The 19,534-nt window shown below is 37.2% G+C and overlaps 1 protein-coding gene across 1 annotated transcript; it reads left to right on the top strand.

Annotated features, from left to right (window-relative positions):
- Positions 1-2,989: 2,989 nt before the first annotated feature.
- Positions 2,990-12,366, top strand: LOC140237835 (uncharacterized). The gene is made up of 7 exons (XM_072317765.1): positions 2,990-3,101; positions 3,995-4,318; positions 6,087-6,278; positions 8,626-8,961; positions 9,483-9,764; positions 10,906-11,205; positions 12,233-12,366. Exons 1-7 carry the CDS (start codon positions 2,990-2,992, stop codon positions 12,364-12,366), a joined length of 1,680 nt encoding a protein of 559 aa, XP_072173866.1.
- The last annotated feature ends 7,168 nt before the right edge of the window (positions 12,367-19,534 follow it).

Below are 19,534 nucleotides of genomic sequence, written 5' to 3'. Positions count from 1 at the left end.
ATTTGGTATAGAATAAGCTTAACTGAGTGCATATAGTACCTATTTGTTCATTTTGATATCTCTTTCACTATCTTCTCCAGTAAAGATTGGTAAATGGTTGTATTGAGGGAGCCTTTTTTAATGATTTGGGGAGATGGTTCCATATTAAGGCAATACTTCAATATAGCTAAATTTGCGAAAAGAAGGAGAAATATAACACACTCAGATATGCCTATTAACCAAAATGATTTACATTCCTGGAAAGATTTAAGATTTACCTTCGTTTACCATCATGATGACTATTTTTCAAAATTCTATATGAATATCTGTTGAGGTAATAAACCCTTAAAACGTTTGATTTTAATAGTTCTTTCTTGTGATAAGATTCGTTACATCAAGGATTTTAACAGTAAAGGAGACGCAAACCATCATGCAGAAAAAACCCGAGAAAACCCTCTTTTAATTCTGCACGTGGAGACAAATAAATGCATTGAGTAAATGACAAACTTTATCCCTCAGTCTAACCCACAGATGATATCTGGGTTACCCTAACCGAAGGTGATGATTCATAATTATGGAATATCCGCTCCTTTTCCGATTCCAAACATTGGGTCTTTACGATAAACAGTTTAGTGTGACGGAAGTGAACTCTCACCCAGATACATCACCACACTTTTTCAACTCCAATTAACGGTACCGCGATAGAGCAATGCTGTTCGACAAATACGTGAAAACTGTCGGAGATATCCGTGACAAGATAATGCTTGAATATCGGAGCAAAGGCTTCTGTCGTTAAACCAGAAAATACGAAAATCCAAAGCTCTCTACCTCGATTTGAGGAAAGGCTTCGAAGGCAGATATTTGCCGTTCCATCATTGTAATCTCTATGCAGTATAGAGGGGACGGTGTAAATTTGAAAATATGTATGAAGTCGACTACATTTTTCCGTTTAGTTTTCCACTACAACCAGCCTTTCATAAATTATAATGTTCACCTGACATGAAAATCATAAAGATCTAAAAACGCAATCTTTTCCGGTACACAAAGGCCTAGTTTTTCTTCCTCCAACTTTATGTGGTGTCTATGTGTCCCCTATTGCACCACACTATTCCCCGCAAAATACGCTTGTCTGACATAGTTACGAGACGTTTTATACCAACGTGAGATATGTCATAATATTTCCGATCTCAGCTTCAGAACTCGGGCCTCATTCATTCGGAAACATGCTGACATGTGCAATTTCCAATGCGTCCGATCACAGGCATTACCACTCATTAGCAAACTACATACCAAACACGTTTAAACAACTTTCTCTTCATTAATTAGATAATTTTTGACAGAGGAACAAAATGAAACGGAAATGAACTTTGACTTCATGCCAGTGGAAGGTGACATAATGTGTCTCCTATTCATGCAACGAACACGCAATTCATCCCAGGGTTCGGCAGAGAGTACGAGACATTAAGAAGATCACTTTTGTACAGTTCTGAGCTTGAACTCATGGATAATTGCTGTGAAATCTTAAGATTTTACATGACATGTGACCAAGGTTTAATAGGGACTTAGAAGACTGAACAGCTTTCGATGACATCGGCCTACCTACGGGTACCTAGAATGGAACGAAGGAATACTTGTTTTTGTCATAAATGACTCCCGATCATCATATCACATAAACGAGACATTAAGAAACCAGGAAAACTACAACCGTCGAGACAGGACGTTTGAGTAAGAAATAAACTGGACTTGATCACCGGTTAGAACTCAAAGTTTTTCGCCACTCTTTAACGTTACAAGATACTGTCCGTAATTTACATACGAATATCGGGAGTGTTTTCGTTCGTGTGGTTAAGCAAAATAGACAGCAGCTGCTCAGAAAGTAAAATAACTTTCGGTGAATTAGTGAAAGTGTCCCTATCACGTGTGGTTGATTGCAAAACACTTTGTGAGAAGCTAGAAACAATAAGATATGTCACATTTTTGTCTCTTTTTAATGGTAAAGTTTCACACAATACGTCTGAGTTGTTTCCAGTAATATTGAAGAGTTCCTAACCGTTTTCTCTAATATCTCACTCTGTTTGTGAAAAGAACGAATTGAAAACTTCTAATCTCTTTCAGATAGTGGTATGATATGAAATACTAACGTGTTCGAGCAAATAATAAAACATAAAATTCTGTCATGACAATCATGTCAATCGAGGACAAATACCGTCACGCATCCTACACGCAGCCAAAAGAAGATATTGTTGCCGTATCAGCGTACTCTCTAAAGCTACCTAGCGACGCCGTTAAACCTTTTCATTTAAGACTTTCAGGTTTTAAAAAGGTATGACAGAAAGATGATAACATGTATTTTGTAATTATCACCTCTCATGTCGGATAAAGACTGATAAGAATTATGTAACAGAGTAAATCTATTCAAAATGAGGAGTTTTTTCCTGCCCTATGACCCCATAGGTTTACGTGTAAGTCATGTCTCAATTCTAAATCCCAGGCCTGCTTATTATGTCGCACTGACAAGAATATCAGGGTATTGCTGTCCATTTCCTGAATGAACGCAATATTGCCGATGCCTTTTCATCATATCACTGTGAATTTACAGGACGAAATTGACACACACCGGGAATCACTTCAGTTTATAGTGATGAACTTTCTAGGATTCTGATGACAATAATTCATGGATGACATAGATCATTACATTTCAGACCCATTTCCTCAACAGGATGGACCTGTTAGAGTCTAGTGAATTGTAAAATTGTTTACCTCTGACTTTCGTGTTAATCTAAATTTGCCATTTTGTCTGTTTTTAAATATTGCCGACGGAAGTGAAATATTCCTTCAATGTGTTCCTATGTACAATAATTCCTCATAATGATGTAGAGAAAAGTTCCAAAATGAAAGCGAGGTTGTAATGTGAACTATCATTGTGTAGAAGATAAAGCTAAAACTTTAAAGATGAATTATTATTTTATAGCCAGAACAATTTGAACGGAAAGGGATAAAAGAACAACGAATGAGAAACACCGACTTTGGAAGATGGCGACAGTCGCTCAGCGGCAAACTTAGTTTAGAGAACTACGCATTCAGAGGAAGTCACTGCTCACGGCCCTGCGATGGTAAAACTGGTGAGTATCAGCGAAAAATATGGATGCGTTCTGGATAACCCGAACTAAACACATACGTGAATGGTTAGATTGTCGATCTTAACACGTTTCTCAGTCCATAAAGATTTGATCGTGCGTTTACATGTCTATTGATACTCCATCTATTTCACCAATTCACGCTTCAAAGCCAGCACGAGGTATTACAAGCTAAAAAGGTAAGATATCGACTTGTGTTTTTTTTTCTTTACTTATCAAGGCAATGATGAGATTTCAAATAAAAGTTCAGTTTGGTAAAGTTAATTGAACACCTCACATTCTTCAGCTTCAGGCTTTTCTTGGTCACATACATGAAGCTTAATTCTCTTCAATCAACTCTGATAATTTCGTATACGCCTGGACCCCGACCTGGGCCCAAATTTTGACAGCAGATTTCATCGCATCACACGTCATTGCATTAAAACCTTCCAAACCCATGAACTTTCTGTTTTTCAAAAATTTGCAATCCAAATCATTTTAGTCCTATTGCATCGTGTTTACCTTGGTAGTGCCGTCCATTACGATGCCATTTAAAGAAAGTAAAGTGTGAACCTACATTTATCGATAATTTTATTTTGATGTCATTGTAACATTTCGATAGTCTTGCTGATACGAATTTGAGTCAAAAGTCTAAACGATGTCTTGTTTCGGATTTTACGTAATTCAGAATATCAATATTGTATATAGAGTCACAATTTTGTAGATTTGAAGATGTGAACCGAGATTGCATTAAATGCGTCTTGAATTTCATATATTACAGCCGTTCATTATTGATAACCCCCTTTCACTTGTACTATCGAAACTGAAATTCTGCACAGTTTTCATGATTCAAGAAAAATAGATAACCAACACAACTTCATGTTTTCCGCATGTTTCAGTGAGACTTGCCGGAGGAACTGACGAACATGAAGGGCGAGTCGAGATACAGTGTGACGGGGTCTGGGGCACGGCGTGTGACACAGGTTGGGATATGAACGCAGCTCACGCTGTGTGTAGACAGCTTGGGTACTCGGGGGCTGACTCGGTCCATCTCGATGCCCACTTCGGACAAGGAACGGGCCCTGTTTGGTTAGACAGCATAATTCACTGTCCCACTGCGGATAAAAACTCCCTTTTAGAGTGCAGTCGATTGCCGTGGGGATGCTCCAGTTTCTCAAGCTGTGGGCACAGAAATGACGTAGGCGTACGATGTGCTGGAGAAAGTGAGTTCATTTCATATTTTTCATTATATCACAAAGGTCACCCTCAGCAGTCTTTGGTTGTTGTTTTGTTTTAATGAAGAGTGTTGTTTCTTCGTTGGTCTTTGTTTGGTGATTTTTTTTTTCTGCACACTAATCTGATCAACTGTTATCGACCCTACCATGACACTGTCAAATCATAATTGCAGTATTTTCAGAAATTATTCTTTTTCTCGCTTGCTATCTTGGTGTCAACTAAAGTACAAAAATCATTATTCAGCGATGTCACGTCCACATTCTATTTGCTGAAACCTGTAATTCACCAAATTTGAACTACTTATGTTGTGATTTTAGCATCGATCTTATATCAAATTTTAATCACATTATCTTAAATCGTAAACGCGAGTAATTGTTACAAATTCTGGTAGATCTATCAATATTCCAACCATCGTTGTTGCTGTGTTTTTTTACCTCCCCACACCAGTTGCATTAACACTTAGTACTGTTACTCTCACTCTGGGAATCTTTCCCATTGCAGCTGAGAGGGGACATTTATTCAAAGTTGAATTGTGAAGGTTTAAAGTAAAGTAATCGTTTACCAATGAATTAATCATGACTGGAATATCTGATGATTTTAATTAAAAAGGGGGACATTAGCCCTAAATTAAGGGTTTGTTTTGATAGAACCATAAAAATGAGGGGAACAGGAGAGTGGAAATTTAACTGTATTTTGATTAAAAATAAGCTTGTTATACAATTTTGTTGATGTGACCAGTCAAACGGAAATTTACGACTTTGTGTTGGTGCATTTGAACTCACCATGTCCTGTGCAGAAACTCCATAAAACCTGCAGTTTTCCCCCTTTCTGTGACTGAATATACATTTTTTTTTTCAATGGAGGGATTGTACAGAAAAAAAAAATAATTGCATTGACGGGGAATCTGCAATAGACGGGAGTATGAAAAATTCCACATTCCATAGTACAGAGAAATATTACTTGAACTCGTGTGTGACATTATAAATTCACCAATTTGTCTTTGATTGATCACAACCTAAGTAATCAGAGCTTGATTAGAATTTGCTCAAACTTCCTCTGTTGTGCATTTTCGACTATATGATTTTACTGTTTCTAATGATTCACACAAAACAATGTCAAAATGGATTTCCCGAACAGTACTTGCAAGATGCTAGGCACTGATTCTGGTATGGCCACACATAAACTTAATTACATATTTCCTCTCTTTTCTTCTTTTTTTTTTTTGAAAAAGTAAAGAAATGTGTATGACGCCATCGCAAACTACACACGAAGTATTCATGATATCGTTGTATGATATAATAAAAAGTTAAAGGAGGTCCCTAGTTGGTCTATCGGTTCAAAAAGCTTCACGTACTATGATATTTTAAGAGATGCATGAAGTCTGACCACCTCTATCTTTCTGACAATTTACTTTCACTGCTGTCTCTGATTTAGTAGATGGCACGTGATAATGGTCAATGTGCTCCCATAGTGTTGGATGTAGACGATGTATCGATGGGCTGAGGGACAATATGTATATATATATATATATATATCCCTAGTTGGTACCTTAGGGAGACATATTGGGGGGAAGTGTCTTCATTAGGGAGACAACTGGTCATTAAGGAGACAATTTTTGTGTCTCCATTGCGTAAACTGCCATTGAACATGTATTAATAAATTTGCATATAAAACAAATGGAAATGTCTTCCAAATGACCCATCTAGGAGTATATATATATATATATATATATATACATATTAAATTGTATTACAGGGGATCCGGAAGCTGCGGCTGCAATATTTAGGAACGCAGACTTGAGTGGAGGCCTGGGTTACGGAGCTGATCTCTTGACTTACTATGACATGACGAGTGAGCTGACATTCACCCCAACAACAGCCAACAACGGCGATATACTTCAGTGTCACGTGTACGGTATTGTGCGCTCTGCTACTCTGGAGGTTACAGGTAAATTTGTCATCCGCGTTATTGCATAATCATACATTGTACCTATTTATGTATAGGTATTGATGTTATTGATCGTATATATTCATATACGAAATTAATTTGAATGACGTCCCCCGCATTTTTCGAAAAAAAAAAATCTAAAGAATTGTGTGCGAGACAAAAAAGATATATGTATTCATAATACCACAGTAAAAATCCAAACACCTTGAAGCTTGAGGGTGATGAAACATATTCATGAGGTACCATGGTTTATGTGAAGCTAAAAAAGTATTTTTTTTTAATAAACTTGTATTGGTTTAAAATTTCACAGGAAATATAGTTCAGAAAAAGAAACCAGGTATAACCTTCGTGTCCATACCTTTGTTCACAATTTTGATACGGTTAAAGTCAACTTTAGTGTCAGAGGAATTAAGAAATACGATGTACGTGTCATTTCAATGATAGCAATTAGCCGGACTTAGATTTCTTCCCAAGAGAAAAAAGTCCGTCTATGAATTCAATATAAGAAAGAAATGCGATTTGGTTCATTCTCTCCTTTGAATACCCAAATCATCCCATATAGAATGAATATTTCCATCTATTATAAGAACGTTATCACGCTTTTATGACGCTTTTCTTCATTTCTAGTAATTCATTTCATATCACTTCATTTCATTTCATTTCAGATTTCCACGTTAAATCATTACAAGGTTTACAAAGTTTGCATTAAAGATACACGATACCAGCAAACATGATCATGATGATAGTGGTGGAAGCACAAGCACAAAAGTAGGCCTATTGAAAATGATCCCTAGACAAATGTCATATGTAAATATATGTAGGGCCTAATACTCTAGTATCATTACAGGCTATAACATGCTCGATAAAGTCATTGTAAGACCTGTCCAAATAACGAACTCTAATTCATTATAGTATTAACATGATTAAAGAAACTTTGGAATAACGAACTTCATGTCACCACCCGTTCTATCATACTTATATTACTTTGATCGTGTGGATCTGGAAAACCAAATAAATCCTCCATAATGACCAAATGACCGAGAAGTATCAATAATGCTGTAAATTTCACATTTTGTAGTAATGTCCAGTTATCGTTTCTTTGTAACAAGGAACACATATTCACAAACAAAAATCACTTACTTACTAAAATTTACTTACACCCATATACACTCGTATGTCTTCCATATGATAATGCTAAATAAAATGAGAGGCAAATATCTTCATGGATTTCGGTCTAAGGACTCGAAGCGAACCCTAAACATTATTGATTAGTAATGCATTTGACATGAGCATTTCTATAGCTGTATTTATCGTCTTAGACCCCGTTTACACCGCCTGACCACTTTTAGGCCAGCCCAAGGCCGGCCCAAAGTGCATTTACTCGGTGTGCGTTTACACCGAGAATTGGGCCGGCCTATATATATATATATATATTCTGACAGTAGCGGCGCTCTGCATGTGAACAATGATTTCATTGGAGCGCGCCCGCGGGAAATGTGTATTGTGTACGTATGCAATTCTGTGAACGTGTTCGAAGCTCTATCGTATCGATTCGCATCTGGGTACAGCACGAATAAGACTGGTCTGTAATGTACTGGGATGTAATGACTATTTTGTCCGAGACAGAGCATGGATTTTGGGATAATTTAAATCACAAATAACGTCACATCACCGCCACTACCCAACAAAAATCAATTTCACAGTTTCTCACCATCCTTACCTATGCACATTTTCTGGAGTGAGGAAAAAAAAATTACAGAGATGAAACATTGTGAGACATTGCAGGACAGAATTCTCCGCTCCTTCAAGACAAGACTAAACAAGACAGCATGCACGATATAAGCACTCATAACATTACGCAATTACGTCATGATCGCTGCGGAAAGGAAGCGGGACTCGCATTTGGTACCGCATTTGGGCCAGCGTGCGTTTACACCGAGAAAAGGTCGGCCCAGGGCCGGCCCAAGCAACTTCCGGAGCTTGTCCAAATGCGGGTCCAAATTTGGTACCGCATTTGGACCAGCGTGCGTTTACACCGACTTTTAGGCCGGCCCTGGGCCGGCCCAAAAGTCGGTGTAAATCGGCTCTTAGAGCCCGTTGTGCAAATTCTCGGTGTAAACGCACACCGAGTACCGCAATTTAAGCCGGCCCTGGGCCGGCCCTGGGCCGGCCTAAAAGTGGTCAGGCGGTGTAAACGGGGTCTTAGACTCCCACATCAACCATGATTTCCCTTTCAAGGTTAGACTTGTGCTCTTATATGATCCACGATTACACTCGAAATAGGGTTGTCGGGTTTATCTTTTAAGTCTTAACACTGACTGGATAATGTGCGATTACACTTTGACAGGAGGTGTAACCCCGTCCCCGTCCCGGTCCATCACTCCATGTATTACTCCAAGTCCCGGTACACCCCCAGGAGAGAACATCTTATCCATCGATGCTGTAGAGATTAAAGGCGAGGATAACCTAGTTAATGTGGTCATCTCCTGTCACGTGAACTTCACTGATCAGCCCTCCCCATACCTCTACACCTACACCATCGGGACTGAGAATACAACTCTATCGTCATCAAGCAGCGCCTCAGCCATCCTTTCACCACGCCCCAACGCCTGTATTGAACTCAAATGTTCCGCGACGAACGGGATTGGAACGACCTCAGCCACGCGCGTACACTGTCCTCAAGGTAACTAGTCTGTATACAGACTGGACTAAGTTGTGAGCTATACCAACGAGGCAGAACTCGTCGGGAGATTTTAATCTAAACATAGGTATTTGCTTTTATACGTTCGTCTTTAAGTGTTAAGTGTGTACATTTTCAGATACGCTCTCATCAATGTTACAAATCTATCATGCTCATTAAAGCATCCTTGTTGATATCCTTTTTTTCCAACCATGCGGACCCATTAGTCTTATGGAAGCCATCAACAATGCCACCTTAAATGTCACTAGCACTGTTGTTAGTTTTAGCAACAGCCTTGGTATAAAACGGCTAGTCTTTGTTTATTTAACATATTCTTACTGAATGCCTGGAAGCCAGGGTTAACCTCCTACGAGTTCAAAGCATCTTTTTAATGCCATATCTGCCCCCTTTTTGTCCATCTAAGGCGATCATATTTCATCTTAGTTACCTCGTATCTATCATTATTTCTAATTGGTAACCAACTGCCGATTTGGACACTGAAAACAAATAATCATATCCAACAGATCAGCCATCAGAAGGAATCATCAGCGTGGAGTTTGAGACTCAAGAGGATGATGATGACGAACCAAGCCTTATCATTACTTGTCACGTGGATCCAGAAGACCAACCCTTTCCACCAATCAACACGTACCTCATTGCAGTCGACGATAGCGTCATTTCCGATTCAGCTTCTTCTACGGTGACGATTGACCCTCAACCCAACACATGCATCGATGTTGTGTGTACTGGTATAAATGAATACGGAGAGACTGAAGCGACCAAGACCTACTGTCCCCCACAGTCAGGTAAATGTCACGGGTGCACGTCACAAAGTAGACACCCACGAGTAATGCAACCCACGATTCATACTGCCAACGAAGTCATAATGTACACGAGTCATACAGCCCAAGAGTTCTACAGCTCATGAGTTATACAGCCAGGAGGTAGACGCTTCAGTGAACAAGGCCGTCGGGCTCGACAAGAAAAATAAACAAGTCAACAAGCAACTTGGTCCACGAGCTAGACACTAGGGAAATTTTGCGTAGTGTCTTGCTCACTGGCCTATGTTACATGGTATCTAGCTCATTGGCCTATGTTACATGGTATCTAGCTCGCTGACTTTATGACTCGTGAACTCCATGACTCGTGGGTGTCTAGGTCATGGGATGACGCCAATTTATAGCGACTAATCACACTTTACAAAGAGTACAGAAAACGACAACATGAATTGTTTACAATGTCCCCTTTTTCGTTTACGAGTGTCTAAGAAATGAAAGGAACTAAAGCTTTCCGATAATCAAAGTCAAAACTGCGCAAAAATGTGGGTATTTCATTTGCTTGTAGGCTGGGTGGCGACCCTGTTGGCGACTCGAGTCTCGCTGGCCGCGGAGACAACTCCGCGACGTCTCTGAGACGTCTCCTGGAAACTACCCTGAGTAGCGAGAGAATTAAACATGTTCCGTTTTTTTTTTTTTTTTTTGAGACTTTTACAGTCTTCAGCTGGTCTCGGGGACGTCTCTGCTACTTATCGGCGACACCTTAGTCGCGGCCTAGTCACGGATATTTATTTTGTCCACGAGGTCTCCGAGACGTCTCCGCGACCTTGCCTAGACCCACCAACCGGAAGCGTCACGATGACGTCACTGTGATGCCTGCGAACATTCAGACGAAAAGTTTTCATCTTGTTTTAGAGACGTCTCGGACATTTCTTGTAGTCGCCTTCTTCGCCTTCTTGGCGAGCGTGCATGCCATTTCATGGTCTTTAGATTGGCACGAGTCCCGGCGACTGATCAGTCAGACCCTATACTCAGTCCCGGCGACTGATCAGTCAGACCCTTTACTCACGTTTCATGTCACTTTCAGTATCTTTGTTGGCTTTATGAAGTGGAACATTCAGGCTATTCATGTTTTATCCTCCCATTTTGTTACTATTCGATCTCATTGTAGAATTCGGCCCCCAACAACCTGGTAGCAACATCCTTAGGATCCAGACGACGGAAATCAGACGTAAAGGAAACCTGGTAACTCTAATCATCACCTGTCATGTTGACCTCTCTGACCAGCCTTACCCACATCTCCACACATACAACATTACAGCTGATAATGTCATCTTGTCCTCCTCCAGCTGTGCCTCAGCGATCCTGTCTCCACTTCCCGATGACTGCATCAATGTCACGTGTTCTGCCACCAACGGAGTTGCAGATACGTTGTCATGGATAAAACATTGCCGAACAGAAACTTTTTCTGGTAGGTTGAAGAAATTACAAATACGATTGAAAAAAAAAAAACATTGTATGGAAATGTTATGCTCAGTTCAGGGAAAGTGCATTCCAATGTCTTTTGGTATCATATTAGCAGAAGATGATTTAGATTGCATCTAGCAGTAGATGATGTCATTGGCAGAACCTTGGTTGGGAAGTTTTGTTGTGGGGTTTTTATGTGGATGGATCAAAGTAATCTGGTGAAAAGTAACCGAAAAAAATTATAGTGAATATATTTATGGCACATAATTAAATACTATATAGGCCAAATAAGTGATGATCAAGGCATCATAAATCAATACAAGTCAGCATGGCTTGTATTGACATTGTATAGGTCCTTGAAAGTCAGTAAGTAACAAAAGCTATCATTCTTGAAGAAGCAAAACATACAATATGATCCCTTCACCATATAAGTAACGAAAATTACAATTACAATCTCACTTGCATATTTGTGTGTATGGTGGGGATAAGAAATGTCCCAGTCACTTCACAAAGTACCGAATAAGAAGAAAATAATGCAAGAGCCCAGCGACACCAGAGGGTAACCGAAAGTTTTGATTGAAATCTACAAACAGGTGATGTACTTGTTATCCACTGTTTGTCTGTTGTTCGCCATTACGGACACTTTGCATGTGTTCGAGGTTTCAACGAAATTGGAACAACACACTTGATAGTTACTTTGAACAGTACAACGGCATGCGATTTATTTCGCATTTCTATAGGTATATAGTCTGCAAGGTTTTGCCTAAAGGTATATAGAGTGTTTTCATTGAGGTAGGAAAGACTTGAATCGAAAAATATGCTATGTATCAGCAAAGAATTTGTCATAATTGCTCTCTTCGTAACGAATTACAACTAGACAGAATTTGAGTTAGTAGTATCTGGTTCCGGAAAAGAAACCAGAAAAAGAAGAAAAAAGGCAAGCTGTAAAACAGACACTACTATGAGAATGAAGGGAAAATAAACCAGGAAGTAACAAACCTTACCGTTGTCCATTGGTGCTTTATTGGCAGAGGGTCCCATAGCTAGCCCTTTTCAAGAGTTCCTTCAGAAATCGTCGACCACGTACGTTCTTCTCATCGTCATTTTCATCCTCTCCATCATCACCTGTCTCACTGTCCTCATGAAGAGAAAGGTTGTCTACTGATTGAGGTGAGTATAACCATTCATATGGTGAATTATTTACAGTATTGCTGTTTTGACAGAGCAACCAAGAAATGGCATGTGATAGCATTTTCAATCTCTACTTGTTACCATATTACCATATTCAGTAAATATGAAACATGAACTTGTGTATTGTATATTGTATCTTTTTTTCACTATTTTTCTCTCCTTTTTTTCAATATTTTATGCACTTTATAAGCACTGTTCTGCATCATTATTGTCATTACCATCAATAGGGCCTACTATTATAATCATTACCATTATCACTATTGCCATATAATTGTGGTAGTACTTGGTAAGAAAGCCTGATACTCCAAAATGATATCGTTTATCAAAACTCATTAGAATAACAATTTTCGTCGGAAAAAGTACACTCCTGGTTTCACATGCTGTGTTCTACGTAAACTTGGAAAACATATTGAGACAATTAATGATGAACACGCCGAGGTTCACATGTTGCTACCGATACATTTCATCGTTGATTCCATCGCTCATTCATGCATGAGAAGCTGATGAATACACTATATCCCTCCTTTTCTGATTCATTATGATTTCCCATTCCCACTGTGTATTCTCTGCCTTCCGTGTGCTACACTTTACTATGGCAGGAGTTCCTCTATTATTCTTTGACGATTTTGGTACCACTTTCTTTCTCACAGAAAAAAAAAAAATATTGGTTTTCTGTAGAACACGCGGTGCTCTTGTCCATGCTTGTCCGTCTGTTTGTTTGTTTTCCCATTGACATCTTGTCCTGGATCTAGATCTGGATCTGTTACTATGAAAAGCTCAGGTTGAGCATCACTCAGAACGTCCTGTTTAAGTTTCTTTGGCAACGATGACAAGAATCCTTTCTGGATATTCTTTCTGGAGATATGCAACACTGCGAAGGTCAACACGAGGGAAAGTTTTGGACGTATCTCATGGCAACTCGATGATTGAAGAATCATAATGTCTATACTTTGTGTCTTACCTAGTTGGGAAATCATTTATCAACAGTTTCCGAAATAGAGTTATTGCCTACCAACGATCTTTACGTCATTGGAAGAGACTTAAAACGAAATGACCAGCAGGCTTTGAAAGCAGAAGTAGTCAGGGAAAGAATGTATTACAACATTCCTTATTCGTAATAATGTAATCATCAATAAATCTTATACGATTTAGTGATTCCATGCACAATCTCCCTGATAATTATGATATAAAAACATCTATGATCTCCGGCGGACTTGCATACAATTGCTGTTTGCTTCCTATCTATACACTCAGTGAGAGGCAAGATCTATACCAAATTGTATTTGAAAAGTGTCCCCTGCTAGTGTACCTTCAAAATCATACGTGTATTACTGTACATCTCTTCTTTAGTTTTCCTTTTATTGTAATGTATATAATGTTTATGGATGCGTAGAATTTGTACGATTATGCTGACATTTTCTTAAATCTTGTTAAATAGTATAGACAATGGAATGCAGAAGTCTTTATGTAAACTAGGCTTTAGACTAGTTATTTCATAATGATACGACTGAGGCCCATTTATTTTCCTCGAAGTATTTTATGTGAATCAGCCATTTCTTTACTTCTATTTTTTCAGTGTATGATGTTTTCATCCTTCCCGACATATTTTGAATAAAAAGACTATTTAAATCAGAGGAATACTTCGCATTATGTTAATTCCGCAGCGCAATTCGTACTAGGAAAGAGCTGAAAACCTGTGTAACTTCATCGCAACAACATGTATTTTTTTTTTAGAAACCAGTCGTATATTTTCAATAAAGACACATTGTCGTCAGTAAATTTTTGCTTCCTTAGCGTTTTGTTATTCTGTGAACGACATCAGGGAGACATGTCTCCTCAATATATTCCTATAGATAACCAATGGGGAAAAAGAGACCTTTTCGAGACACAAAATACAGGTATTACTATATTTGTCATACGTCGGGAAAATCCAAAAAGTAATGTGTATGTGCATGTGATTGATGATGTGTGTGCTTGTGTGTGATTGTGTCATAAAGTTATGTATATTGTGTGTATGTAGTATAAGGTATATGTAATAAAATTAAAGAGAGTCGCCAATTTTTGCGCGTTAGGAGACATGCAGAACACACACAAAAAAAGGAGAACTTTTGGAGACACAAAATATTTGTTATCTTTCATATTTCCAGAAACCCAAAAGGTTATAATGATTATTATGTTTATGTTAGTACGGGTGTATATGCCTGTGTGTGGGGGGGGTGTGGGTGTGCGTGCGTGTGGGTGTGTGCGAGTGTGTGGATGTGCGTGCGTGTGTGTGTGTGCGTGCGTGCGTGTACAGGGCCGCAGGGGGAAGCAGACATGGCTGCCATCATACCTCATAAAGGTGTGCCTGTAATAAGACACGCTATGGATATAAAGAATTAATAGGAATCTAACAAAAATGAAAGAGGAACAAATACAACACTGTCATTGTATTGGCAGAAAAAGAGGGTCCTCTGTCAGAGCAGTGGTAACACTGAAGAGTATACCGTAGATAAAGAAGACATAATCATTATGATATTATTGTTCTTATCATAATAATAGCTATTATCATCATTGTCATCATCATTACCATCTATAAAGATTCATTCCCTTATTTGAGGGAACGTCTATACCCATTTATTACAGGAGGGAAAATTATCTGAACTAGAGCTTGAACTTTATTCTGTTTCATTTAAAAAACATAATAATAGGATCATCTGTACAATAACAAACTGAGGGCAGGAAACAAATACATGAACATGCATACATAACATATAATATCTGTAAATGAAACGTGGAAACTACAAAAGACCAGAGTCTTGTCAGGGTAGTTCACAACAGAAAGAATAAGAGGAAATAATATTGCTTTACGATTAAGACATGGGACAGGTGAAAAAAAAAAAAACACACAGACACAGACACACACACACACACAAATACATTTTCGTTATAAAATGAAGTAATGGTGATTAGTCATATAAACCCCTAGAAAACAAAAACCACAAAATCATTTATAATTATCGTGTATTTCATTATGACAACTCTCACTATCTAGCAAATATCTTTTCAGATTCTTCTAAAAAATATTTGTAGTTGGAGAAATTGTAACTGTATGTGGTAAAGAATTCTATAATGAGGGCCCAGTATGTCTGAGTGTGTGCATTTATACATCTTATCTACCTTGAACAAAATCTTTATTACTATTTCGTGTGTTGTAACTATGAATTAGATCATTAGATTTAAACAAACCAGAAAAACACCTCAGGTAACAAATTTATTTTATGTTTGAACATATACATAACAACATTAAACTCATTCAACTGATGAATATTCAAACATTCATTTTCAGAAACGAAGGCATAATGCGAGTTTGCACAGAATCGAATTGCTCTTTTTTGAAGGATAAATGTGTCGTGTAAATTCGATTGATGAGGATTTCCCCATACAACTTTACAATAATTCAAATGAGATCAAATTAAACTGTTATAACGAAATTAAAGCCTTCATTGGTAAGATACCTTTTAGCCTAGTAATTACTCCAATATTTCTCGAAATTCTTTGATTCATCATTGCGATATGCTTTTTCCACTTCAAGTTGCAGTCGATATAAACCCCTAGAAATTGTATACATTCTACAAGAGATAATTTGACATCATTCATTTTTACATCACAAAATTCCAAGTCTGGAATCTTTTTCTTAACTTATGAAATACGTATAATTTGATTTTTCAATATTTACGATCAATCTGTTATCACAAAACCATTTCGACAATTTGAATAACTCATTTTTTAAATCTGTATCTGTTGATCATGAATAACTAAAGGTTTATCGCTGTGACATTTTACGACTGATTTCGACTGTAGAATGCACTTTAAGCATGCGGAGTAAAATGTATACACTCCTTTATGTGGAAGCATACACTACGTCTGGTTAATGTTATATGCGGTTCGGTGAAATGTATTTCGAAACATTGAGGAAAGAAGAAGGGGTCCGTCCATGTGGTGTCAAATTATGGTTCTTTGTTCTCTTACATACAGCGTGTCTGCTGACAGAGTCAATACGAACCGTTTCCTGTGTTTTGTTAGGTAATATGAAAGAACAACAATCCATGACATGATTATTATGATATTACGGAAATCTATGGTTGTATGTGCTCTGAGATATGCGATCATGACTTCATGTTCTTGTTCTTGCCAATTAAAAGAGGAGGTTTGCCCATATGCTTCCAGTACGATACATTCTTTGAAATAATTAACCAGATTATAGATGAAGAAACTGAATTTTAATGTGTAAATAACATTTGATAACAGCGATCTTTTTTTTTCTTTTTTTAGTTACTGTCCCTGTGTGGTATGAGGAAAACAAGAGAAAAATATTTATTGCCTTTTTTTTTTTTTAGAATTGAAGTCTCAGGTAAAAAAAAAAAAAAAAAAAGGAAAAAATGTGTGAACATATCTATACGTTACTGGTAAAATTTTTCTTTTTAAATCTCAAAAATTGCTTTGAGAAAATTCCGAGATAGCATAGTAATGACGTGAAAAATATAAGAAAAGTCAAATGTTTCAAATTTCTTCTGATCATGTTATTATGTTATTCCTCGACATCACTCATGCAGATATCACACAGCGTATAAGATGGTACATCCTTAGCACTCTCCCATAGGTTTGTAAATGACATTCACATTAAAAGATATTATATCAATACTTACATTGGGTCGTTGGTTAGTATTTATTTCCGTCAAAATAAATAGAATAAAAACAATCGTGAAAATACAACAATATGATATATACATGGCAAATACGGATGGACACCTCACTCAACAAATAGCCATCATGACACCGTTGTTTTGCAAGAGGGTTCGGTTTACATTGTGATTGAATTGACTTCATACATATGACATATGCGTAAAACGAAAAGAAGCAATCAAACAAATTGACAATAAATTCACACAATTACACATATCAAACTATACACTATATACACAAAAAACAAATTTATACTCCTACAAATCATATATATTTTCCATCTTTTTTTTTTCCTTTGGCTATCAGTCACATCTGCTGGTCTACGTGCATGAAGATATATCCTCTTTTATGAGTACCTTAAAGGCATTACAAGTGGATGCGTTTTTATGATCAGAGAAGGTTTTAGTGAATTAAAAGTCCTACTGCCCCTATATGACACCATTTTCTTACAGTAATTACTGCTTTGTCTTGGGTTACTTTAATTATCTCCAGATCGCAATAAGCATATTATTTTCTTTAAGAGTGAAACATGATTGAAGCAAATGTTGGGTGTGTCTAGAAACAATAGTATCCCACTTAAAATGTACAATGTATTTTGTGGTTTATTCATGAGAATAAGGATTAATCTTCAAGATAATTCTCTCTGCTCTGTTTTGAATTTTTGGAATCCTATCTATTTGTTTGGTTTTGGTTGTTGTTGTTTTTTTCACCAGAGTCCCATACTATATCTGCATAATCTTATCACAGTTTTATGAAAGACTTGTATATCAGTCTTATGTTTTGTTTACTTACATTTCTGAGTCTTTGCCAAAAAAAAGATAATTTTACTTACTTTCTTGCAAACATTATCAACATGCATATTCCAATTCAACTCCTCATCAGCTGTATTAACTAAATATCTCACTTCATTAACTTCATAAAGTTTTCTTGCGTTTACATATAAATCTGAAGTATTGTAATTATTCAATAAGTTTCTATTTTGCAATTAATATGCAAACTATTCTATCACAATTCAAACTTTATCTTTTGTTACGGAACAAAGTAAAAATCCGTATCTAAATCATTTTGTGACACCATTTGAACAGTGTATGGATTGGGATCTGTGTCGTCAGTGCAAAGGTGAATATCACCAACGTCATTTTTTTTTCACTATGTATAGAATAAAAATAGTAATGGTCCCAGAATGGAACCCTGAGGAACACCATCTTCTCGTGAATATTGTGAACTGCACTAACTCCTCCCTCATCAAAATCATTATTGATGAAATTAATGCAGCTGATCCTAAATTTTCTCTTTCTAATCTGGTTCCCATATTTTGCAGCTGAATAAAAATTCAATTTCTTTGAGGTTTTACTTCCAGATGAACTTTGCATGACAAAGAAAAGAAAACCCTCACAGAACATGCCAGATATTTGGGTACTGGCGATGGCATAAAGGAATGAATTTTCAACGTTTAAGTCTAAGCGGTCTATTAAGCACCTTCTAGACCAATAATTGAAGAAACTGCAGAAAATCGTGTCCTTTTTATAGTGCATTTGTATCATATAGTTGCATATAGATTACTTTCCCTTGCAATAAACATACATGAACATAAGATTTGATTTGATTTGATTTATTCTCTGTATGCCATTTTTTTCAAATCATCAATTTTCTGCAAATTCATTAACAAAGTGCGAAATAACGGTAGTATACTTTCAACAATTACCATCTTTTCGTCAATCATACAATGCATCTGTAATATAATTACATGAGTAACATCTTAAAAATTTGCATACAGAACGACTGCCAAGAATAAGCACAAAGCTTGACCTTTTTGGCAACCGATAACAAATAACATTACAATGAAGAAAAACGAGAGGGTCCATCATGATGCTCGTGGAATAAGGGATCGAGAGAGAGAGAGAGAGAGAGAGAGAGAGAGAGAAGAATGGAAGGGGAGGAGATGATAAAAGCCTCCTGATACTAGTCTCGCCAGATCAACTCGACATACCTATATACCTAGACACATACAAACATGCACATATTATATACCAATAAGTTACAGTGATGTATTCACATAATAAGTTTTGTTTTTCATTGCAACTGATTGACAAATTGCCCTACATCGACGTAAATAAGAATTTCATGAATTTGAAGTTTTGCTTTTGTCATGTAAAAGTTACATTGAATGAGAGAGAGAGAAGGAGATCAAGACAAAAAGAAATCATCTACGCAGCATAAATTTCTACCGTGCCCTTTCAGGGCATGACGTTATAGTGAACCATGATTTGCCCGACATGACATGAATAATGAACAACAGAGAAGACAAAATTTATTGTTCAACACGAGGACAGAGTAATCTGTAAAATTGATAGTATCATAGTAATGTGTGTGAGTGTGCACTTTATTAAGAGGAATTGGATAGACGAAATAGACTG

Source organism: Diadema setosum, chromosome 14 (assembly GCF_964275005.1).
Source record: "Diadema setosum chromosome 14, eeDiaSeto1, whole genome shotgun sequence".
NCBI classification, from domain to species: domain Eukaryota; kingdom Metazoa; phylum Echinodermata; class Echinoidea; order Diadematoida; family Diadematidae; genus Diadema; species Diadema setosum.
Note: the sequence above shows the minus strand (reverse complement) of the source record. Positions and strands in the feature narration are given on the sequence as shown.

What these genes read in the sequence shown, in the direction of transcription:
- LOC140237835 (XM_072317765.1), top strand. Translation starts at nt 2,990, where the DNA reads ATGAGAAACACCGACTTTGGAAGATGGCGACAGTCGCTCAGCGGCAAA. An exon ending in CGTACGATGTGCTGGAGAAA is followed by an intron (nt 4,319 to 6,086) that starts GTGAGTTCATTT and finishes ATTGTATTACAG; the next exon opens with GGGATCCGGAAGCTGCGGCT. An exon ending in CTACTGTCCCCCACAGTCAG is followed by an intron (nt 9,765 to 10,905) that starts GTAAATGTCACG and finishes ATCTCATTGTAG; the next exon opens with AATTCGGCCCCCAACAACCT.